Source organism: Podarcis pityusensis (genome assembly GCF_964106645.2).
Source record: "Podarcis pityusensis genome assembly, chromosome: 2".
Lineage (NCBI taxonomy): Eukaryota > Metazoa > Chordata > Lepidosauria > Squamata > Lacertidae > Podarcis > Podarcis pityusensis.
In genome coordinates, this window is record NC_138029.1 from 2836243 (window position 1) to 2858098 (window position 21856).

At 45.3% G+C, this 21856-nt stretch overlaps 1 protein-coding gene across 3 annotated transcripts in view; it reads right to left on the reverse strand.

Annotated features, from left to right (window-relative positions):
* OLFM2 (olfactomedin 2) overlaps positions 1-21856 on the reverse strand; it is a 192151-nt gene that overhangs the window by 117025 nt on the left and 53270 nt on the right. The window contains exon 1 of one of the 3 annotated variants that reach the window (XM_080990132.1): positions 20007-20371. The exons of 1 other annotated variant lie outside the window; for it this stretch is intronic. In XM_080990132.1, coding sequence (XP_080846258.1) covers positions 20007-20141 — 135 coding nt within the window. In that variant the 5' untranslated portion in view covers positions 20142-20371. Of the gene's footprint in view, positions 1-20006; positions 20372-21856 lie in introns of those variants that run through there. One more of the 3 variants, XM_080990133.1, reaches the window with a different exon arrangement.

Here is a 21856-nt window from a genome sequence, read left to right on the forward strand (position 1 = left end):
TCCTTGGGCTGCAAAGCTAATTAGCACGGCCCAGGGGAAAGCGAGCGTCACTTTACAATAATTGGCTAATCATTAGTCACTGTAAAATCATTAATCACAACAGGGGAGCATGTTGCTAATGCAGCTCTAAGAGGCATCATCAGCAGCACTCTCATTTAATGGATGGCTCGGTTAATGGGGAACGGCGGGAGCCAGGAAACCCTACCTGGAGATGAGGATTCACATTCAGCTGAAGAGCAGTCAGTTTCACCTAAGCCAAAAATGTTAGTCACACTGCTGCCTGGATTGTGTGTTTGTGGGACACATTTCAACTGCGGAAAGCCTAAAGCACCTGCAGTTCTTCATTAAAAGAGGGAAAAGATTGGCAGGGTGGGCATGGCAGAGGATTATAAAATTATGTATCAACACCATCCATGCTACCCTCCATGGTAAACCATGCCCAATGCAACTCAAAGAACAAATATATTACATTAAATATAAGAGCAACATCCCAAAACAATGCATTAACCACTCATTCAGAACACATCAACAACATATAAATGGAGAATCAGCATTCCAATCGTCCCACCAAAATGCCTCACATTAATAAATTCAGCATTATGCTAATACCAGACAATTCACTGCATTGTGTTGTGAGATCATTTTTCACATCTTCTCCACATGCATAATATGTGAAGTCAGTGTCACCCAATGATATTGACTCTGAAATTCACTGCCATTAGGTGCAGTGAGAGCCACTAGCTCTGGTGGCTCAAAAATACATTAGACTACCTCTCCTTAGCCCCAGCCATTGTGGCCATTGGTCAGGAAGGTTGGGAGGTGTGGTTCGGCCACATCTGGTGGACACCTTGTTGGTTCCCCCTTTTTTAGATCCATTTTCCATGAATTTGTCTTAGCAGATATTAACCAAGATAGATGCTCAAGGACAATATACCTCTGAATAACCAATGCTCTTGCTGTTGTGCCCTGTTTGTGATTTTTGCGGAAGCATATGATTTGCCACAGCTGGAAATAGGATACTGGACTAGACAACCCATTCATATCACCCAATAGAGGCCTTATGTTTCAGTCCATCATCCCATAGCCTTGCTGTGAAAAAGCAGTGTGGGGAATAAGAAGTGGATTGCTGGGACAGGAGACTATTGGCAACTCTCCTTTCTTAGTTTGCATCTACTACTCCTTCCAGCTGCTCTGCCTCGCTTATGCCACAGGTTCCCACTTACATACTCTTGCTGCCTTTGATGGGCAGCAATGAAACTATATTCAAATAATGTCATTCAGCATCCATTTGACACAAATAATATTAAATGGTTATCATGAGTCAGGTTTCCCCAACATTGTACCCTCGAGATGTTGTTGGATTCCAGCTTCCAACAGCTCCAGCCAGCATTGCCAGTGGTTGTGGGTGATGGGATTTGTAGTTCCAACAGGTTCGGAAAGGCTGGTGTAGAATGTGGAATTTCTCAAATAAAGTCCACTTAATGCTTTTAATGCTTGATGTTTTATCATGTTTTTAATATTTTGTTGGGAGCCGCCCTGAGTGGCCAGGGCAACCCAGACAGATGGGTGGCATACAAATCATACAATTATTAATTACTACTACTACTATTAGTATGTCAGGATGCAAGAGGTAATTAACAGAAGATTTATTGCATACAAGCAATTAGCCTCCAATCGCTCTCTCCGAGCGACCATCTATCACAATCATTTTGACTCTTCTGAAGAATACTTCCGGCTATTGCAGAATATCCTGAACCTCCTACCCTTACGTTTCTGGGGTCGTCGTCTGTCTCGGACTTTTCCCATTCGTCTAGTTCTGGGACTGACGGGGTCAGCTACCTCCCATCGAGGAAATTCTCTCCCTCTCTTGTGCCGTGAGTGACTGTAATTCCTCAGAGAGCTGGCTCCTATCCAGCCCACTTTTCCTGTGTTGATAAACCACATTCCTGCCAGCTACAGAGGGAGGAGGCATCAGCCCACTGGTTCCGGCTGTCTGAGAAATCCTCAAGTCTCCCTGTTCTCCTTCTGCCTGCCTGCCTTCTAACTCAGGCTGCCCTTCTCGGTTTTGGGCTGTCGTGTTCATGACATGCTACTACTACAACTACTGCTGCTGCTACTGCTGCTGCTTTGGTGGCTGCCTTTTCCAATTGATATCTTGTCCTCTGATTCCACATCCCTATCACACATTCACTGCTCATCAACACTGCCCTCACATTGGCTCCCTCTTCCCGAGAGGCAGCTGCTGTGTTCCCTAGATTTGTGGCCCTACTTGGCTTACATTCTTGTCTCCAGTCCTGATCAGCAGATGCTCTGAACAGCTCTCAGAGCCAGAGTTGCTTGGTATGATTAATGGAGCAGTCCTCTCAATAACTAAGGTCCATCATACGCCAGAATTCCTCTTTCTACACATAACACCTTCCTTGGAGATCCATGTCCACTTCAGATGCTAAACTCACAGCGAATTGTAAGTGAGCATCACCAACTGTGACCAAGTACAACAAACAGAATTAAATACATCAGTGCTAAGTACTTTAAGAGCACATTAATTTGTCTTGGGTAATCACGGGCAGCGGAGGAGAGGATAACAGACCCTATTAACAGCTACTAATTAAGGATGCTTTGCTGAAAGTTTCCATACATTGAAGGATGGAGAGCTTTTCTGGAAGATGCGTAGCTGTTAACATCCATCACACACACTGTGGATCCAATGACAAATCAGCTACTTTAGCACTCAAGTTGTTTGAACTTTTTCTATTGTTAGGATGGGAGGGAATGGCCCTCTTCTCCACAACAAGTAACCATGGAAACACTTATTTCTCTCCCGCATGCAAAATTCAAAAGGAAAAATAGTTGCGGTTTGGTTGGCTGCTTTCACTTTCCAGCTTTCCAGCCTCACCGAAGATTCTATTGGGAGGGTGAGCCTGAGATTAAGTAGGACCAGTGGGAGAGGATCCCAGGGCAGCCCACTGCCTCCAGCTCAGAACTGTATGTATACAAGGCCAAAATGTGGTCAGACCAATTCTAGGGGATTAATCCCTGTGTGGTCTTTGTTGACAGCAAAGAATGCCTGATCCAATTGGAGTGATTACCCACTCCCATTCACCGGCCCACAATTGGCACTCGGATGTGCATTAGCTGCTTGATTAGTTACTCTTTTATGCTGGCTGAAGCATTTGCAGAGATTGCAGGCGACAGTTCCAGGAAATTATGTGGCTAGAGGGAGAGGGAGAGAGAAAATATTAAGATCTTCTATTTGTGTTAACCTGTGTAGGTGCTTCCTGCCCCTCTCCCCAGGGGTTTAGAGGTGGTACATCTGGTTAACTCTTTCCCTTTGCTTATAGCACTGAATAATATGAAACATGTCACTAAATATTTTAGCTGCACAGTCTAGTCCAGCTGCTAAAAAACTAAGAGCAGTCCCAAGCAGAGAACCCTGCAGTCATCTCACCCTAGCGGTGGACTAGATGGGCCCTTGATCTAATTCAGCGGGGCTCCTCTTAGGCTCTTATGCAGTAGTTACCAGGCCTTCATCAGAAACCCAAAAGCTATAATTTAAGCATATTTTTGGAAACTGGACTATGGGCAATCCTCCCTTCCACATTTGCATTCCTGGGATTTCCTGGGCATTCAATACTCTCTTCTTTAAATGGGCATGAAGCTTCTCACCCTAGGTGAGTAGGTGCGTAGTAGACTGCAGGGCTGTGTTTCATTTACAATAACCCCAAACCACACCTAATTGCCCCCATCATCATGGCCAACTAAAACTGCAAAAATCAGCTGCAATGCCATTTGATGTGAGTACATCCATTATAATGGCTCAGGTGGGGGATCAGTACTGCTTGATCAAACCTCATGCAATGTGACCTATAAAATGTTTTGAATAGTTTGCACTGGATAAAGAGTTCCAAAAATGCTTTCCTTAATAAAAGGTAATCAAGAACAAGTTTGAGAAACTCAGAACTAATTCAATTCAATTATTTCTACTTTTTATGCACAAGTCAAGATAGAGTGCCGTATTCATCATCTCAGTAACTTATAGGGACCTTTTCAAATTTTCAAATGTATTTTAAAGAAACATAACTATACTGTTTCTGAACTGCAGATGATCTCACTTATACTCTGTGTAGCTGCAGTCTGCATTACCAGCCCTACATTTTCCTAAGCTTGCTGTTCCTTTCAGCATCCATATTGTAATAAATTGAATGAAGAATAGCCAGTTTATGCACACTGACGGGCTATCCTATTTTCCACACAATAGTTGAGAGACTTGAAGATTCCCAATGGGTAGACAGGCTTTATGAGGTCAGCATTACCTAGCTGTAAGGGCCACCCAAGTTTGAAATTCACATGCTTGGAACCTCACCATGAAGTTGTTACAGTAAGTCCCACACTTTTAACATGGTGGGTGCTGGTACTGAGTACCCCAGAAACAAAAACATTAAGAGCCTAATAAATGAAATACAGTCTCATCCATTCTTTTTCTCTTTGCCTCTGTTTGCCACCATACCCTAATTAAAGTGTACAAGATGGCAAACCAACAGCCCAATAGCAGAATTCAGCCACCCAAGCAACAGTGCACCTGTCCCAGCCTTCTCTATCTTGCTGCCCTCCAAACAACAACAACAATTTATTTATACCCTGTCCATCTGGCTGGGTTGCCCCAGCCACTCTGGGTAGCTTCCAACACATATAAAAACATAATAAAACATCAAACATTAATAGCAACAATAACATTAATAGTCACAATAACTTTACAATAAACAACTTATATCAAATAAAGCAATATTCAACAATCCATTAGAATCTAATGGTAAGCAGTCTACCATTCTCCCCAAGCATTAGCCATGCTGGCTCAGGTTGATGAAGAGTTGTAGTCCAAAACACTGGGAAGACACAAGATTGGAGAAGGGTACTGTTAAGTCCACTGTTGCTTTGGCAGCAAGATTCTGCCCTTGGACTGCCAGTTAGCAATCACTACACCTAGAGATTCTGTGGTGGCAGCAGTAGCAGCCAAGAATTACCTTGCTGCAACTGGCTTGGCTGTCTGGTACTCATTGAGGAGCAGGGCAATCAAAAGGATCTCTGGCTGGCAGCCCAGTATCTCATAGAGTTAGGAGTAAAATAAGACACTGTAACCCACACCTTGAGTTCTTGAATATGATAGTTATTCAAAAGGAACATGGAATGCATTTCTGGCCAGCCATTTCATTTTGCTTTTCTTAAACTCAAAAATGTTGCAGAGAGAGGTTTGGCCCTCTCCAAACCAATGCAATTTCCCATCTGGGTTGATGCAACTCATACACCAAATGCAGGTCATCTGTGCCCTAAAAACTACTACTGCAGTCAAGGGAAGTATGTTAGTCGAGATAAGATTGTTGAGCCAGGAAAAACTAGAAAGTAAAGTGCTGCTCTATCACTCGCCCTCAGTTCCCCCCACTATTCACCCCACTAAAAGTCACTTTGAACCACAACGTTGCTACAGAAGTGTCATGTTGTCTCACAATCTTACTGCCCCTTGAATGCTATAGAAAAGATTGGGTGCAAGACTGCATTGCATACCACAACCCTGCAGTCCCTAAGTTCAAATTTAATGTTTTATTATGTTTATATGTGTTGGAGGCCACCCAGAGTTGCTGGAGCAACCCAGTCAGATGAGCAGGGTACAAATAAATTATATTTATTTATTTTTATTATTATTATTATTATTATTATTATTATTATTATTATTATTATACCCTCCAGAGAAATGAGATCTCTACACAGAAAACCAACATTTACCTGAAGCTGATTAACTGCCATGCTATCGCATAGACCTTCAGATCAAACTTAAGCCCACTGCCGCTGTCCAAGGTGCTGCTCCAACTGTGATCCATTAGCAGCCCTTTCTGGCTTTATCAAAACATTTCATCTCACGCTCCAGTGGCTGGTGTGGTGGCTTTATTTTAAATTTGGGTGCAACACGCAGCATGTAACTCAATGTTTAGGAGGGTAGATCCATTAGGGAAGACGACGGCACAGAGGCTTTTTATAGCTTTAATGTGCAGCTGTTCTCACAGAGCTGGCATGGGTTGGCAGTGTAAATTCTTAAAGCGGAAGGGAAATTTTGCTGCTGGGGGCATTTATGGGCTGGCTGAAACCAGATGCACTAATAAAACTTTTGGCAGGAAAAGCGAACAAGCTGTCTTGGGGAGGGGCAGTGGGGAACTGATGGATGGAAGTGAAGGTGGAGAAATCCAAATGAAAAAGAAAACAATGCTTTGTAGCAGCCAGACTCATGTGCCAGTTGTGGACTGCCCAAAGAGGAAGGGCTATCTTACTTGCAAGAGAGCTACAGCAAGGGGCCAGGTGCTCCTTGGAAAGAGAAAACAACAGAAGATGCTTCTTGCATGGGACAAGTGGAAAGAGCTCAACTGTTTCTAAAAGGAGATATCTAAACCCTTGCCTTCCTAGAAATGACATTTCCACATTAGGGACCCTTTTCCCTAAGATGCATTTGGGTCAGTTGTTATTACACATCAGTCAGGGGGTAAAGTTCCCCAACCATAATTAGAGCCAATCTCTCCCTTGTGAATTAGTTTATTTGTGTTATATTTTTAAACTTAATTATCAATAATAAATCACAGTGAGTGGCACTGTGGTCCAAACCACTGAGCCTAGGGCTTGCCAATCGGTAGGTCGGCGGTTCGAATCCTTGCAATGGGGTGAGCTCCCGTTGCTCGGTCCCAGCTCCTGCCAACCTAGCAGTTTGAAAGCATGTCAAAGTGCAAGTAGATAAATTGGTATCGCTCCAGCGGGAAGTTAAATGGTGTTTCCTTGCACTGCTCTGGTTCGCCAGAAGTGGCTTAGTCATGCTGGCCACATGACCCGGAAGCTGTACGCCGGCTCCCTCGACCAATAAAGCAAGATGAGTGCCACAACCCCAGAGTCAGTCACGACTGGATCTAATGGTCAGGGGTCACTTTACCTTTATGATTTATATTTGCCATGGACCTACAATATTCCCTCAGGCACAGATACATAACAAATAGGAGGTGGCAGGGGGCCTCACAATATGTTAGCTTAACCAAGTCTCTCACTGCTTCTGACTTTTGAGCAATGCCTGATGCAAACTGAGATAAGACCACCATGCTGTCAAATCTTCTGGCACAGGCAGAACTATGAAAGAAAGGGCTTGGTCTCTCATATTTAACATGAAGAGGGACCTCTCCCACTCATAGTCTCCCACTTAGCATGGTGGGTTGATAGTTGCCAGATTAAAGGCGAGGTTGCTTCAGATTGTGGGTGGTTGTCAAATAAGAGGATGAGAATATACTTTAAATGACATGGAGACTTACTTGAGCCATTTTGAGCCATACTTGAGCTGTGTATCAGTACTTCCATGAGTATATAACATCTATTATTTATTGTGTCTAACGGTTGCTGATTTTGTTTCCAGGCTATATTCAAGGTGCTGGTGTTTATCTTTAAAAGTTCCTTTGGTCTGGGCTCTGGGTATCTGGGAGAATGTCTCCTTCCACATATTCTTTACTGAACTTTAATAACTTGGCAATTACACAATCTATTCAGCTGGTGGTCACTGTCCAATATGCCTCTTTGGTGGCTCCTAAACTTCAATACTGGCTTCCCAACAGTGTGATGGTTTGGGGAGCATGTCCACTAAGCAGACTGTTTTAAAATCATCCTTTTCAGTCAATCTTTTCTTAAAAATGGTTTTTAAAATGCCTTTTCTGCCCTATGCTTCTTGGGTCACTTATTGATAAAAAAGGTAAAGGTAAAGGACCCCTGACAGTTAAGTCCAGTTGCAAACAACTCTGGGGTTGTGGCACTCATCTCACTTTACTGGCCGAGGGAGCTGATGTTTGTCCACAGACAGTTTTTCCATCTCATAAATCATAGTTGACTACTAAAGACTTGTGCTGGTCCAACTGCTGTCCTGTCTACATCACCCATGTAATTCCACTTTGCATGAAGAACATGTTTGTCTTCCTCACCCAACAAGGACAGGGTCTGGTCAACTTTACAAAGCCCTTCTCAACAAGGAGTCAAAGCCTTCCCCCCCCCCCCCCGATCTGAGAGAACCACCACACAATAAAAGTGGTGGTGGGGTTAGTGTTTGACTGACTAAACTGATAAAATGCCTGGTGGCCTGGGAAAAATGAAAGTTGGGTTTCTCCAACAGTGATGTAGCAGTCAGGAGAAAGAATGGCTGCTTGATCTTCAGCCTGCTTCAGCATCAGACTAGTAGAGGAAGGTGAGGAGGAAAGAGGCCTGTAATTCTGCACATGTCAAGTACTTTCCCACAGGGTATGGAGCTCAGCCAGTCTCTCTGCAGCTGTGAAAGGTGCTATTAAAATGGAAAGCATGTGGTCTCAATAAAATGACTTAAGAAATCACCAGCACATGCTTGCTTAACAAAAGATCTAATTGTTTTAGAGGCAGAATCCTCAGTAGTGGGAAGGTTTGCAAAGTTCCAGAAAATGTAGCAGCTTCTCAGTATCCAGAATGAGGTAAGCTGCTCTAAAAAAATGATAAACATAAGGTCAGCATGATGCAGTTGTGTTGGAAAAGAATCAGGGATACCCAGTTTTAACTTCCTTTGTGCCTATAAAGCTCTTTTAGTGACCTTGGACCATTATCTCTCAGCCTAATCAACCTTACAGGGTTCTGAACAGTAGTAGCTGGGGAGACGTTATAGGTAGGACACTGTTGCTCTCCAGGCTGTCTCTCCACACAGTGGGCTGCTGGTGATTACTGAGAGCCAGCAGGAAAGAATGAGATGCAAGGAGCTTGGCTCAGTGTGGTGCATGGCAGAGTGTCCAATCTGACACTTCTGCTGCCGTGCACCACCCAGCCACACTTCACGTGCCTTGCCCTTTCCCCCTCCTTCTCAGTAAGCACCAGGGCTGCACCTCACCAGCCACTACTGATTGTTGCGAGGATAAAATGGGGATGGGGCATGTATGCTGCCCTGAGGTCCTTGGGGGGAAAGGGTGAGACCGAAATGTAAAAAACAAAACAAAAAACTATACTAACCCCTCTTTTTGAAATACTGTTGATTTTAAGAAACAGAAAATTGTACAAACAGAAGAAGTCAAGAGCTGGAAGCATCTGCTTCAGCTGTACACATGAAGTGGGTAGGAACAGTAACTAGAACAAAAGGTACCTTAGGTTTCAAAGGTTATGTTTATCTGTGATCCCTGCCTCTGTTGCACTCTCCCCCCACCCCACATTTTTATTGAATGAGTTGTTTTATGATATTAAAGGATTGTAGTGCATAGGCACCAGGAGGACAGGAAAGAAATTTGTATATACTGTATGCTTCAGTCACAGGCAAATCGAAAAAAGAAGCCACACCAAACTGTTGAATGGGTTGACTCATTTTGTGCAACATGACATCATGGGGAAAAGGGGAGGAAAGGCTACCAGAGGAACTGCTAGCCCATTTTCTCCTCTACGTGAATTCTCCCACTTGCCTTCTTTAATGGGTCATAATAGTTCTGCTGACCAAGGCTGTGTGCTGTCACCTGATGGACAGAAGGAGAGTTTCATTCCTGCTGGGATCTGCTTTGCCAGTGCGTTCCCTGCAGGGAACTGGTGAGGCAGACTCCAGCAGCAAGCAAGATCAAACCCTCTGCTCAACACCTGGTGAGTAGTAGGTTCAATCCAGCTCAGTTTGGCTGCATACACCTGTTCACCTACTGGAAACAGGCATGCAAAGCCAAAGTGCAGTGTGGGGTTCTTTGCAAAAGGGCTTTCAAAGAGCCCCTCACTGCCCTTTGAAGTCCCAACAGTTGAGGTGTCAAAGTGCAACATTACCTAGCATTACCTGTCAAATTTGGCCCTTGAGGGATAAGAAAGTGAAGATCTGGCCAGAAGAGGTAATCCATCCCTGCTATGGAACAAAAGCAGCCAAATATAGTCCCAGTGAGTTCAAGGGAGGGTACTGTATTAGATTAAATGAAGTTGTAATTTTTGCATGGGACACATGTGGGTGAAGAACACAGCTCACCCATATCTTGGTATGCCTTTCAACCACCTCACTTATATAACCCTAAGGTACCATCATCTCCTGGGATGTTCAGTTTAGCATTAATTGGGATGCAAGTTTAATTCAGTTCAAATTACTTTTCTAAAAGCTTTGAAGCAAGCTCATTCAACAGTGAATTCAGCTTCAGCGTGAATACATTGAAGACATTCTGCACTTAATTTCTTGCTTGTAAAATTCACAGCTGTGTATTCAAGAAACAGATCATTATGTGGGAACAACTAATATTAATTGAGAATGCTTTCAAAGGATGTTCAAAATAAGCTAAAAAGTGTGTTCAGTGCGAAACAAGACTGCATTCAGAGGAACAGCACTGGAAATCTTCTGGTTTACTCAGAGAGTGTGTTTTGTTTTTGCTCCAGCAACATTATGCTCAGTGGCTTCTAGCCTCTGCATCCTACATGACAAAACATTTCATACTTACTCCTTTAATGAAAGTCTACCATTGATGCCCACAAAGAGAACTGAGGGGTGGGGTTCTATGGCCACAGGAATCTAGACTGAAACCACAGCTTGTATTTTCAGGGCCAGTCCAAAGCCTGCTGATTTCTGGGTTAGCTTTGGAAATGAACTGAAGTTGAGCATAGCACAATCTTGAATATCTCTAGGCTCTGCACTGCCCACATATACAGCATATTTTAATCCCCCCTTCCAGACAATCATTGTCTCTGAAAGCAGCTCACATCATCAGTTTATGTTTATTTTTATTTCTTAAGGGAAAGACAGGACCCCCTGCCATCAATGTTTTTACAAAGTGGGGGCAAGACATACATGGGAAAAGAGTGAAGGAAATAGGTAGGGGAGGGAGATAGATCTTTACAGCCAGAATGAAGCATTAAGACAGAAATGGGCATTTCATAGAATCATAGAGTTGGAAGAGACCACAAGGGCCATCAAGTCCAACCCCCTGCCAAGCAGGAAACACCATCAGAGCACTCCTGACATATGGTTGTCAAGCCTCTGCTTAAAGACCTCCAAAGAAGGAGACTCCACCACACTCCTTGGCAGCAAATTCCACTGTCAAACAGCTCTTACTGTCAGGAAGTTCTTCCAAATGTTTAGGTGGAATCTTCTTTCTTGTAGTTTGGATCCATTGCTCCGTGTCTGCTTCTCTGGAGCAGCAGAATTTATGTCCTGTAACGGCCAGGCTGAACTTTTCTTATTGGTGTTCTTTCTTCAATAGCAATTGGTGGCTCTTGTTCCATTGGCCAATGGATGTGGGGCAGAGAGTCCATTCCCCCTTACTCCTGCACTCCTAGAGCAATTGGAGAAAAGCATTCTTTCTAGCAAGGCAAGGGGGAAAATCAAGCTTCCTACAGCTTCTCCTTTTCTGGTCAATGGAAGGGGCCAGAATGGCCTCCCAGGTGCCATGATGTTCTTCCTGGGAGACAGGCAGAGTAGCCTCCCAGTGGTCTTTGGTCCTCTGTGCTGATGGAAGAGACCAACACATGCTGCCCTTCCACTCTGCAGCCCCCATTTCCCATGCCCATTTGCAGGGTATCACTGCCTCATCAGTATGCAAGAGGCTTGAAGCAGACAGGCTGAGGTGTAGCAAGGTGACTCTAGGACTCTTGCCCAAGAAGCAGGTAGCAATATTCAGCCCTCAGCCCAAAAAAGGTTCCCGACCCTTGTTCTAAACCAAAACTTTCAAGCTGACTTCAATACGATGCGTTGACCATTCCCTTCCAGTCAGCTAGCTCACTCTGCACTTCATAATTATTAATTTAAAATGAATGTAAATGTGTTTCTTAATAAATAAAAAAATCAATGGAAGCTGAATTGCCTAAAGTGAATTCACTGTGGAATTAATGCAGTTTATTGGCATTCATGTTAACTCATCTGAATTCAAATTCATTCAGATTCAGAGTAGTTCCAGCTCTGTTTGAATTTGATGCTGCCCAGAGGAAGTGCATTTGAATCTGAATGTTCATCAGAATGAGCCAGTACTAAAATCTGAAACACAGATTTTTGCTTCAGCTCCTGCAGCAGATATGCTGTGTAACAATCAGGGGTACCAGCTTGAACAAAATATTGGGGGGGGGGGGAGCCCTGCCCCACATAATTGGTCACATGACACAGCACACACACCATTTGAATGGCAATGCCCATAAACCTTGCGGGGGCAGCCCCCTGAAATATTTTATTGGGGGACTGAAGAGCTCTCAGCCCCTAGGAGTTGGCTCCTGTAGTAACAGTTGTTTCCTATGGTCCTTGACACTCAGCTGCTCTTCAGTAATATGGAATGTTTGGCTGCTGATAATGACAGTCTCTAAAGCAGTCTTCACCAACCTGATGCCCTCCAGATGTTTTGGACTAAAACTCTCATCAGACCCAGACAGCCTAGGGTGGGAGTTGTTATCTAAAACATCTGGTGAAGGCTGCCCTAACGTGTCAGATACAATACGATTAGGTACCTGCACCCCCAAAGCCTGGGCTAAGACATAAGAAGACCCCAGCTGCATCAGACCTGGCACCCTGTTCTCACAGTGGCCGACCCAATGCCTATAGGGGGAACCCGCAGGCAGGACCAGAGTGCAAGACCCTCTCCCCACTCACAGTTCCTCATAACTGGTATTCAGAGGCAAAGTGCCTCAACAGTAGAGGTAGAACATACTGTAGACAGGGATTGCCCAACCTGATGGTTAAGAATGGAAAACTATCCAAAAAAACAAAAGCTACCATGGGTCCAGGAACCAAAGTGGAAGAAACATCATTTAGACCATAATTCAGAGCTCAGCTCGCTGTGTGGTCTTGAACATGTTAATATTTCAGGTAATAGAAGCCAGTATAGTATAGCAGGCCAAAAGTCGAGAAATGTAAATATCTCTTTTCCTGATAATTCTCTACGTTTCCAGACCTTTGCACACTTATCTGGGTATAATATAGGTATAATGAGCAGCCTTGATTATTTAAACTATCCATACTATGCTTTTCAGACTAATTCTATCCAAGTGGGATGTATATACAAATGTAACATTTTAAAAAAATTAAAACCCCTTTGAAAATCCTTAAGATACACAAGATCAAAAATGAAACAAAACAGCTAAGTCAATCATAAAACACTTTCTGTTGTAGTGGTAGTAGTAGTAGTAGTAGTAGTAGTAATAATAATAATAATAATAATAATGTCTTAAACACCATCTTAAAAATGAAAAAGAGAAAGCATGTCAGTGCCCCTCCAAAGAGAATTCCACAGCTGCGGTGTCACCACTGAGAAGACCCTTAGAATGTTGTTGTACCAAGATTTGTAAGTGAAGCACATTTAGCACTCTAAAATATTTACTGTTGTTTATTAGGAAAAGGTAAGGCCAGCCTAGCTCTTACATGGTTTACAATCAAAAACACCTATATATATCACAATCCTAGTCCAGTGGGATTTATTCCCACATAAATGTGTATAGAATTGCATCCTGTTTATGTATTAATTAATTTATAGAATTCATATCCTTTACTTCCTCCCAAAGGAACCTTGGGTAGCAAACAAATTCACAATTGAAAAACAAATGAAAAATGTAAAAGCAGAAACATTTTAAGAAACCAGTTCAAACATTCTAAAGTAATTAATTAAAAACATCTAAAAGCAGTTACTGACTATTGGCCCACCCTGCTGCATAAAACAGTACTAAGCTGCAGGGCAGAAGCTCAGAGGTAGAGCATCAACTTCACATGCAGAAGGTGCTGGGTTCAATCTCAGGCATCACCAGGTTGGACTGGGAGAGACCCTGGAGAGCTGCTGCCAGTTAGTGTGGACAATACTCAGCTAGATGGAAGCCCTGGCCTGGCTTGGTCTAAGATGTCTTCCTACATTAAACATCTAATCACTAGGACACACTTCTTGGAGGCACATTTCATTCTTACATAAAGCAAGGTTGGCTTTTAAGACTATTAAAGCCTAAGAGCTACAGCACCACCCCTCCAAAGAGAAACCTATGCTGCCTGGCGCATTCCTCCTCCAAGGGAAATAAATTTATCTGAGTCTCTGCATCAGGAGTGACTGGATTCCATAGTCTTATGGGGGGCGGGGGCTCCTTAGACCACATATGTGGTGTTCCAGCAATCATGACTTCACTTCAAAATGTGGTAAGTCACTCACGCTGCATTTAGAGAGCCTCCTGCACATGCTGCTGAGTGAAGCCCTGGCTTCTGACCCTTGACAGCACCACTGGCAAATGGATCAAGCATTCTCACCTGATACAGATATCAGGCAAAGGCCAGAGCAATGGCTCACAAAGAGCTGTAGCAAGAAGCTTCTTTGCTGGGCTGGATCAGAGGAGAAATTTTATTTTTCCATGCAGCACACTCACCTGCCCTAGCATACAATAAGTGAGCTGCTGCCAGAGTATCTCAAGGAACATTTATAAACATTTTAAAATAACTGAAAAAAATATTGATGCATCAAATGTGGGTTACAGAACCTCTCCACTTCCTGCCGCTATGACTAGCTCCTCATTGCAGGAGGCAGGTTCCCACCCTTATTACAGCACAGCTTAGAATGTCATACATAGTTCCTGGCAGATACTGTCATGAATCACTGCAATAGGGTAGGCACTCAAAACCCACTTCGTAATTCATTAGAGAACATTCTGAAGCAGGCTATTCCAAACTCATCCCCCCCCCCTTCAAATAACAGTGAATGGCTACCAGAAAGTAATGCTTTAATACTCATCAAAAATGACATGAAACTGTCATTAAAACAAAAAACAAAAACATTTCTAAGGCTGTGATCTCAAGCACATTTACTGGGGATTTTTTCCCATCAAAATTAAAAGGGATCCATAGGAATAAAAGCTGCTTGGAACTGATAGATGTGACAAGGTCTGTATTGTCTTCAAAACTATTCATGCCCCTTGCTTAAATTTTATTTTAAAAGCTAACTGTTGATGTTGAAAACTAATATTTTGGCAGTTTAGCTTTAACATTCTGGTATTGAATGTATGATTGCTTTGTTGGGACACAAGCATTTTAATTTGTTATCATAAGACCTGTTGCCTAGACCATTAATTTTATTTAGCTCATCTATCCTTTTATCATCTTTCTTTAAAGAGAGAGAGAGAGAGAGAGAGAGAGAGAGAGAGAATGGACAATGCCACAGTCCACCATCTCGTAGCTCTGAGATGGTGCCTCTGAAAAAAATCAAGCCTAGACGTGGAAGGAGCTACAATTGTACAGGACAAGAGGATTAATTTCAAGCAACAAAGTATAATCAACAGTAGACTTCAGAACACAATCTTATCAACACAAAAAACTTGATTAAGCTTAAAAATCAGTTGGTTACTTGATTAAGAGACAGATGATTACATTTATGTATTGACAAAGATTCAGTAGCTGCCTCTGACCATATTGAAACAAACAAGATAGTTTTCATCCTGGCTACTTGCAAGAAAACAAATCCCAACACTTCCATTCTCAGAAACAAAGGAAGCTTCACTCATACAGAGCTGTATTGTCTAACAGAACTGTCCACATTATGGTAGTGCTGAATCCCTAAGCATGCAATGGTGCAGCAGCAAGGGAAGAGCACCAAACCTTTAGAACCATATTTTCATCAATAGCAGGGGATAGATGTCATCAGTTAGATTGAAAGGAAAGCTGGAAATTAACCTTATTGCACTCACAACTACAACTCCCTAACATTACAGGCTGAGACATATGCACCAGTTCATCACTAGGACAATAATATTATGATGGCTTTAATGCATGAACAGGCTATAAGAGATCTAGCAAAACACAGAACTCTTGTATCACTACAAGCATAGCTAAATAAGTGCAGACAGTCAGCTGTCAGCCACCAAATGATATTAAATCATAAATAGTGGAGATGAAAGATACCATTCAATCCTAAATCGATACAGAATAACTGCTGTTCTCTTGCCTTCATATTACATCATTAACAGAAATCAGAATTTTTGTCCTCTTCCCCACCCCCACCCCTGCCACACGCCCTAGGATTACACTTTTACCACTTCCCCTATCCCTGGCTCCAACTAACCAACCATTATGGTCATGAGGGAAGGCATATGGAAGCTGCCTACAGAAGATCTATAGAAGCAATTCATGTAAATAAAAAATCATGGGGTTCAGTACTTCACTCCTAAGACTGCGAGAGAACTCATGTTTGAATGCTCTCACCATCCTCAAAATGTATGAGGAAGAAGTCTAAGCTAGAACCATTTTTCCTCCCATGGAAAAGGAGTTCTGAATGCAAAGGAGCATTGAAGCACACCCAAAAACCCACCCATATATATTATGGTGGCCCAGCCCTATTGTGCAGAGGGTGGAACAGTTCTATACCCTTTACAAGGTTTCAAGATCAGCTCCTTGGGGAAGCTCCACAGCAAGAGAAGAAAGATCCATAGCAAAGGAGCACCACTGAGCCTTCTTTCTTCAATGCACGCTAGCATAGTTCCAATTTTGCCCATAGTCAGTAAGCAAGAAGCTAAGAAGCTGCTCTAGAATGAAAACAGAGCACTTCCACATGCAACACAGAAAACACCTTTGAATCACTCACTATTTATGTGAGTGTGTGAATGGTAGATCCATCAAATGCAGAAGAACACACCAGTGGTTTGTTTATTTGTTTGTTTGATCCGTCACATTCTAGAAGACCATGGAAGTTTTACAACCACATTAAACACATGTGAAAGACAAAGGACAATTTTGATCAGAGTGAGGTTAGAGATGCAGTGCCAAAGCAATAAGAACCAGCACTACTTGAACTGACAAATGTGTACAGTGGTACCTTGGGTTACATACGCTTCAGGTTACATACGCTTCAGGTTACAGACTCCGCTAACCCAGAAATATTACCTCGGGTTAAGAACTTTGCTTCAGGATGAGAACAGAAATCGTGCTCCGGTGGCGTGGCATGAGCAGGAAGCCCCATTAGCTAAAGTGGTGCTTCAGGTTAAGAACAGTTTCAGGTTAAGAACAGACCTCCGGAACGAATTAAGTACTTAACCCGAGGTACCACTGTATTTTACAATGGAAGTGGGGGACATGAATGTCACATGTCAGTCCTGACTTAGTTGAAGTCAGATCCATGTAGGCAGGAAGGAAACATCAGGAGATGGACATTTTAAGTGGGTAGATTAGCTGCAGCCTACAGAGATAGAATGCAGTTGTGGTGGCATCTCCTTGGCAGAAATTCCTACATTCACTTGCTCCCAAACATTCATTTGCCACTTGCCAGATTCCACACACACTCAATAAAGAGTCTTTTCTGTTTCACAACATCTACAGCCTTGCATACATGTCTTAATACCTGACATGTTCAATTTCGGGGAGGAGGGCTTCCTTCTCCCAGCCCCTACATTTTGGGACGAGTGGAAAACTCATGAGCAACTGGCCCTACTAAATCCTACCCATCCCTTTCACAGAAGTGAGCAGGAATTGTGATCCCACTTCTTATTAAGATTACATTTTCCTTAATTAAGTGGACATTTTACAACTTACTTTTCACAGGTAATTATTTTGTCATGCTGGGCAACTGCATTCACACACTTATCACCTCTGCTAAAAACCGATAAATCTGTAACAAAAAATAATGGAGCTCTGGAAAGAGTAAGTCCACATGTACACACATAATCCCATGATCAATGTTTCCAGACTGGTCTTGCCTGCTGTGCCATTAAGCAATAATCACTAGAGGGACTTCAGCACAGGATCCAGCTCCACTAATAATTCTATATCAATGAATTAGTAGCTGAGCTGTGAGGGAGTCATTCTAATCGGTGCCAGTCCTTCAACTCCCTAATCTCTCCAGAGAAACCTGCCCAGTCCCAGACAACAAACCTGTTACTCCAATCAACAGCTCCTTTTTGAATATGAAAGAAGCCCTTTGTATGGCTGCACTAACAGATGTGTTTTAAAGATCATTCCAGCACTGCACTGATTTATCCAGGGAAAGGCAGCTTCAGGTTCGGGACATAGAATTTTTCTGCCAGGTTGCAAATGGGACACAAAGCTAGGGAAAATTTACACACGCGCGCGCACACAGACACAGAGAGGGAGAGACAGACAGACAGAGACAGATGCAGACAGTCTTGTGGAAGCGTAGACTAGCACATTTATTGTAACACAAATTTCCCTGGAGAACTGTCCATCAAATGCGTCAGAAAATTCCAGGCAACGGAAGGCTTGATCGCATCAAAGAATAAGACATTTACTCCCCACCCCCCACCCCGCGGTACTAACATCTGCTCTATACAGGAATTTGTATCTACACATTTGCTAGACACTATTTAAGCTGACACCTATACCCCCCCCCACGGATTTCTAAAAATGACTGTGTAGTTTAGAAAAGGAAAAGATTGTCCCAGCCCAGCTGCAAGAACATTCCCCTTCGCCGCAGGAATTTGAAAGGGGGACCAATATTTTCTTCCCGCACATACCCAAGAAACCCTGCAGAGTCGACGACCCACGGGCTCTTCTGAACCAACTCTTCCCCCTTCTCATACACAAAGCAAGCACTTCTCCTTTAAGAAAGGAGGAAAGTTTTCTAGTAGTAGAGAAATCTACTCAGACAAGCGTGAAAGGAATGGGGGCGGGAAGAAAGGGGGGGGGGAGAGAAGAGTCCTTCTTTCTCCAGATTTAGCGTAAATACGGTAATCAAGCCAAATTAACCCCAAGGTGGACGTAAGGAAGCTACAGCGCCTTTGGAGTAAGTGGGGATGCTGGCGGCATCCTGGGACGATCTCGAGCTGAAGATCGTCGGTGCGCCCGAAAGCGGCCAGGCTACAAGCCTGGGAGGGACAGAGGGAGAAATTCGTCGCAGCTACCGCGATGCCGAAGCCCCAGTTTGGCTAAGGGGGAAGGGGGCTCTCCCTTTCCACTCAAGAAAGGAGCAGGGAACACCAAGGAGCCACAGAAGGTGTCATCTAGCCAGGATCTGGAGGGGGGGCTGTTGAAAGGGGGGCGAAAAATTGCCTTGCCATCCTCCACTCCCCACGGTCAGTGGGAAGCGTCGTGGATGGGATGGGGTGGGGTGGATCTGGAGGAATAATCAAACACTTGAAGGAGCTGCGGGGCGGAGGAAAGAGCAAGCCAACCGTGGTCTGAGAGGAGCGGAAAGCGGGAGAAGATCGGTCTCGAGTGGATAAAAGACTCTAGCGGCCCAAGCTGCAGCAAAGGCACGCAAGGCAGAAATCACGCAACCCTAGGCAGGATCATGCAAAGCGCGTTCGTTCAAGGAAATCTGGGTGTCTGCCCGAGCCCTTCAGTCCGCCCACGCGAGCCGAATCTCCCGCGCGGAAACGTCCGGTGTCTTGAGCCCATCGGTGACTGGCATCCAGATAGGGATCCTGGAGGCCAGGGCGGGGAGGAGGTCCAGGTCACCCGGAGAAAGACCCGTTGGGAAGGCTGGAGTGTGGGTGTGACTGAACAGCGTCCGTCCAGGCACTCACCACCCCCTCAAAAATCTGCTGGTAAATAAGTTCTCTCTCCAGGGTTACACACACACACACACACACACACACACACACACACACACGCCCCGCGTCAGCACACTCGGAAGCAGGGATGGCTGGCCTAGAAAAACTAGTAGACGCCCAACGCGGGATGGCAAGGGCCGGGGAGAAACGGGGACCCCGGCGCCTGGAAAGCTCTTCCGCGGCGCGCGCCTTCCTCGCGGTGGATAGAAGCTCCTCGCCGAGCAAACAGACGGGCAAGCGCGGAGCTGGCAGCTTTGTAGCTTATCGCAGCTCGTCGGGAGGGAGGAGAGGGACCCTCGCGAAAGCTTCGTCGGACGGGGTGGGGGTGACAGAGTCCCGGAATGGCAGTGTGCCCGTGCCCCGCCTCCCCGCCCGCTTTGCGCAACTAGATGAACTGGGACACTCAACCCTCCAAGCCGGCCTCCCTATGGAGCTGCAAAGGCGCTAAGGGAGGCCCGCCGGGCTCCCGGGAAACGTGCGTTGGCAGCCTCGAAGGGGCGGCCGTGGGGCAGGCGAAGAAGAGGCGGACTCACGCTTCTCTCGGAAGTGCCGGCCTGGGAGATGGTGCCGTTGAGCCCCACGAGCGACGGCAGCGTCTGGGACATCCAATTGGTGACCATGGCCATGGTGCTGAGCACGGCGCCGATCTTGAGCAGCGGCACGGTCATGTCGCCCCCTGCCTCATGCCCCTCGCCCTCCGGCGAAGCCCGCGGCGCAGCCCGCCTCCCGGCTCATCTGCCCCGTCGGGCACGCGCCGGCCTCCACCCCGCTCTCCCTTCCTGGCCGGGCGCGCGTCTCCGTCTGCCGAGGCGAAGGCGAGGAAGCAGCCGAGAAGCGGGGCGCTTCGCGCGCCCCTCCTTATAACAGCCCCGGCCTCTCGCAGCCGCTCTGACGTCACGCCGCCACTGGCCACAGGCCGGCTCAGCGGGGGGGGGGGGGCGCCCAGCGCAAGTTAAAGGGAGGGTGCGCGTGGCTGGGGGCGGCGTGCGTGTAATTAGGCTTGAGGCTTGCACTTCGGGTTGCAGCCAGCTCCTGAGCCAAGAGGAGCTGCCCTCCTGCGCGCGCTTACTTCGGAGGAAACCTCCACCGAATGCACGCAGGTTTGTGTCCGCGCAAGGCACGCAATAGGAGCGGGGTGCCTGAAGAAACGCACAGCTCACAGAATAATAAGAGGGCAGGGCGGATACTCCGATTTCAGGATAATCCGCTCTCACCCCAACTCCTGCGCCAAACTAGCGCACTTCATTGCTCACTGGACAGGGTTTCCCCCTCTTCTCAGTTTGCAGACTCCACCACCTGCCTCCCTGCAAGGAATTATGGAGCTTCTCTCAGGCTGCGGCGGTGCGGCTGGGGGGCTGGGGCTGGATTAAATTAAACCTGCCTTCCTCTCCCGCGGTCGCTGCATATTACTCAAATAAGCGTTCCAAGTTCCAACTAAACTTTCCAGAAAAGTAGCCGTCTCTGGTAGCCAAGACAGCAAAAACTCTTGTGGCCCAAGAGACCATCTAAGGAAGAGCGCAGAGGACGCGAACTCTAGCCGCCTGCCCATCTGCTCAACCAGCGCTCTTGCTGGCGTCAGCCACCCCTTCAGGGGTTCATCCGCCTGCTCATCATCTTCAAAGGTGATATGCTAGGCCGCCGTCTGCCAGCAGTCCCCTTCTGCAGCCTACCTGGAACAGACGCAGGTTAGTATCTGCAAAAAATGGACAGGTCTGATAGCAGAAAGGGAATTCATTTCAACCTACCAGAGCACTCCGCAGCTGACCTTAAGGAGGCCAGGCTTGAGCAAAGGCACTTAACAGTACTTCGAAAGGAAACTCCAGTGGGAAACTGCTGAATTACAATTGATCCAGCAATTCAATCGTGTCACCTGTGGCCTGAATCAAGATTACAGCTGTTGTTGCTGTTGTTGTTGCTTTTATTAGGCTACATGTGTTAATTATCTTACCAATGCCAGGAAGCTTCTGTCACCACCATTGCTACTTTGCTAAGTGGGGTCATGGCAACTAATTTCTTTTCAAGGAATCATCTCTGTCTGCTCATTTCACTTTCTCCACCCCTTTCGAAACCTATTCCTCTACATTCTTACAGCATGTAACTGAACAGTTGACAAGCTGGAACATGTGCAGAGGAGGGCAACCAAGATGATCGATGGTCTGACAACCAAGTCTTATAAGTCTTACAAGAAAGGAGATTCCGACTAAACATCAGGAAGAACTTTCTGATAGTAAGAGCCATTTGACAATGGAGCTGTTTGACAGCAGGGGGTTGTTGTCTTTCCTTCCTTGGAGATTCTTAAGCAAAGGTTGGATGGTCATTTGTCATGGATGCTTTCATGGGTGTAGTGGGGGGGGAGCAGGGGGGAGCTGCCCCCTCAAGTAAA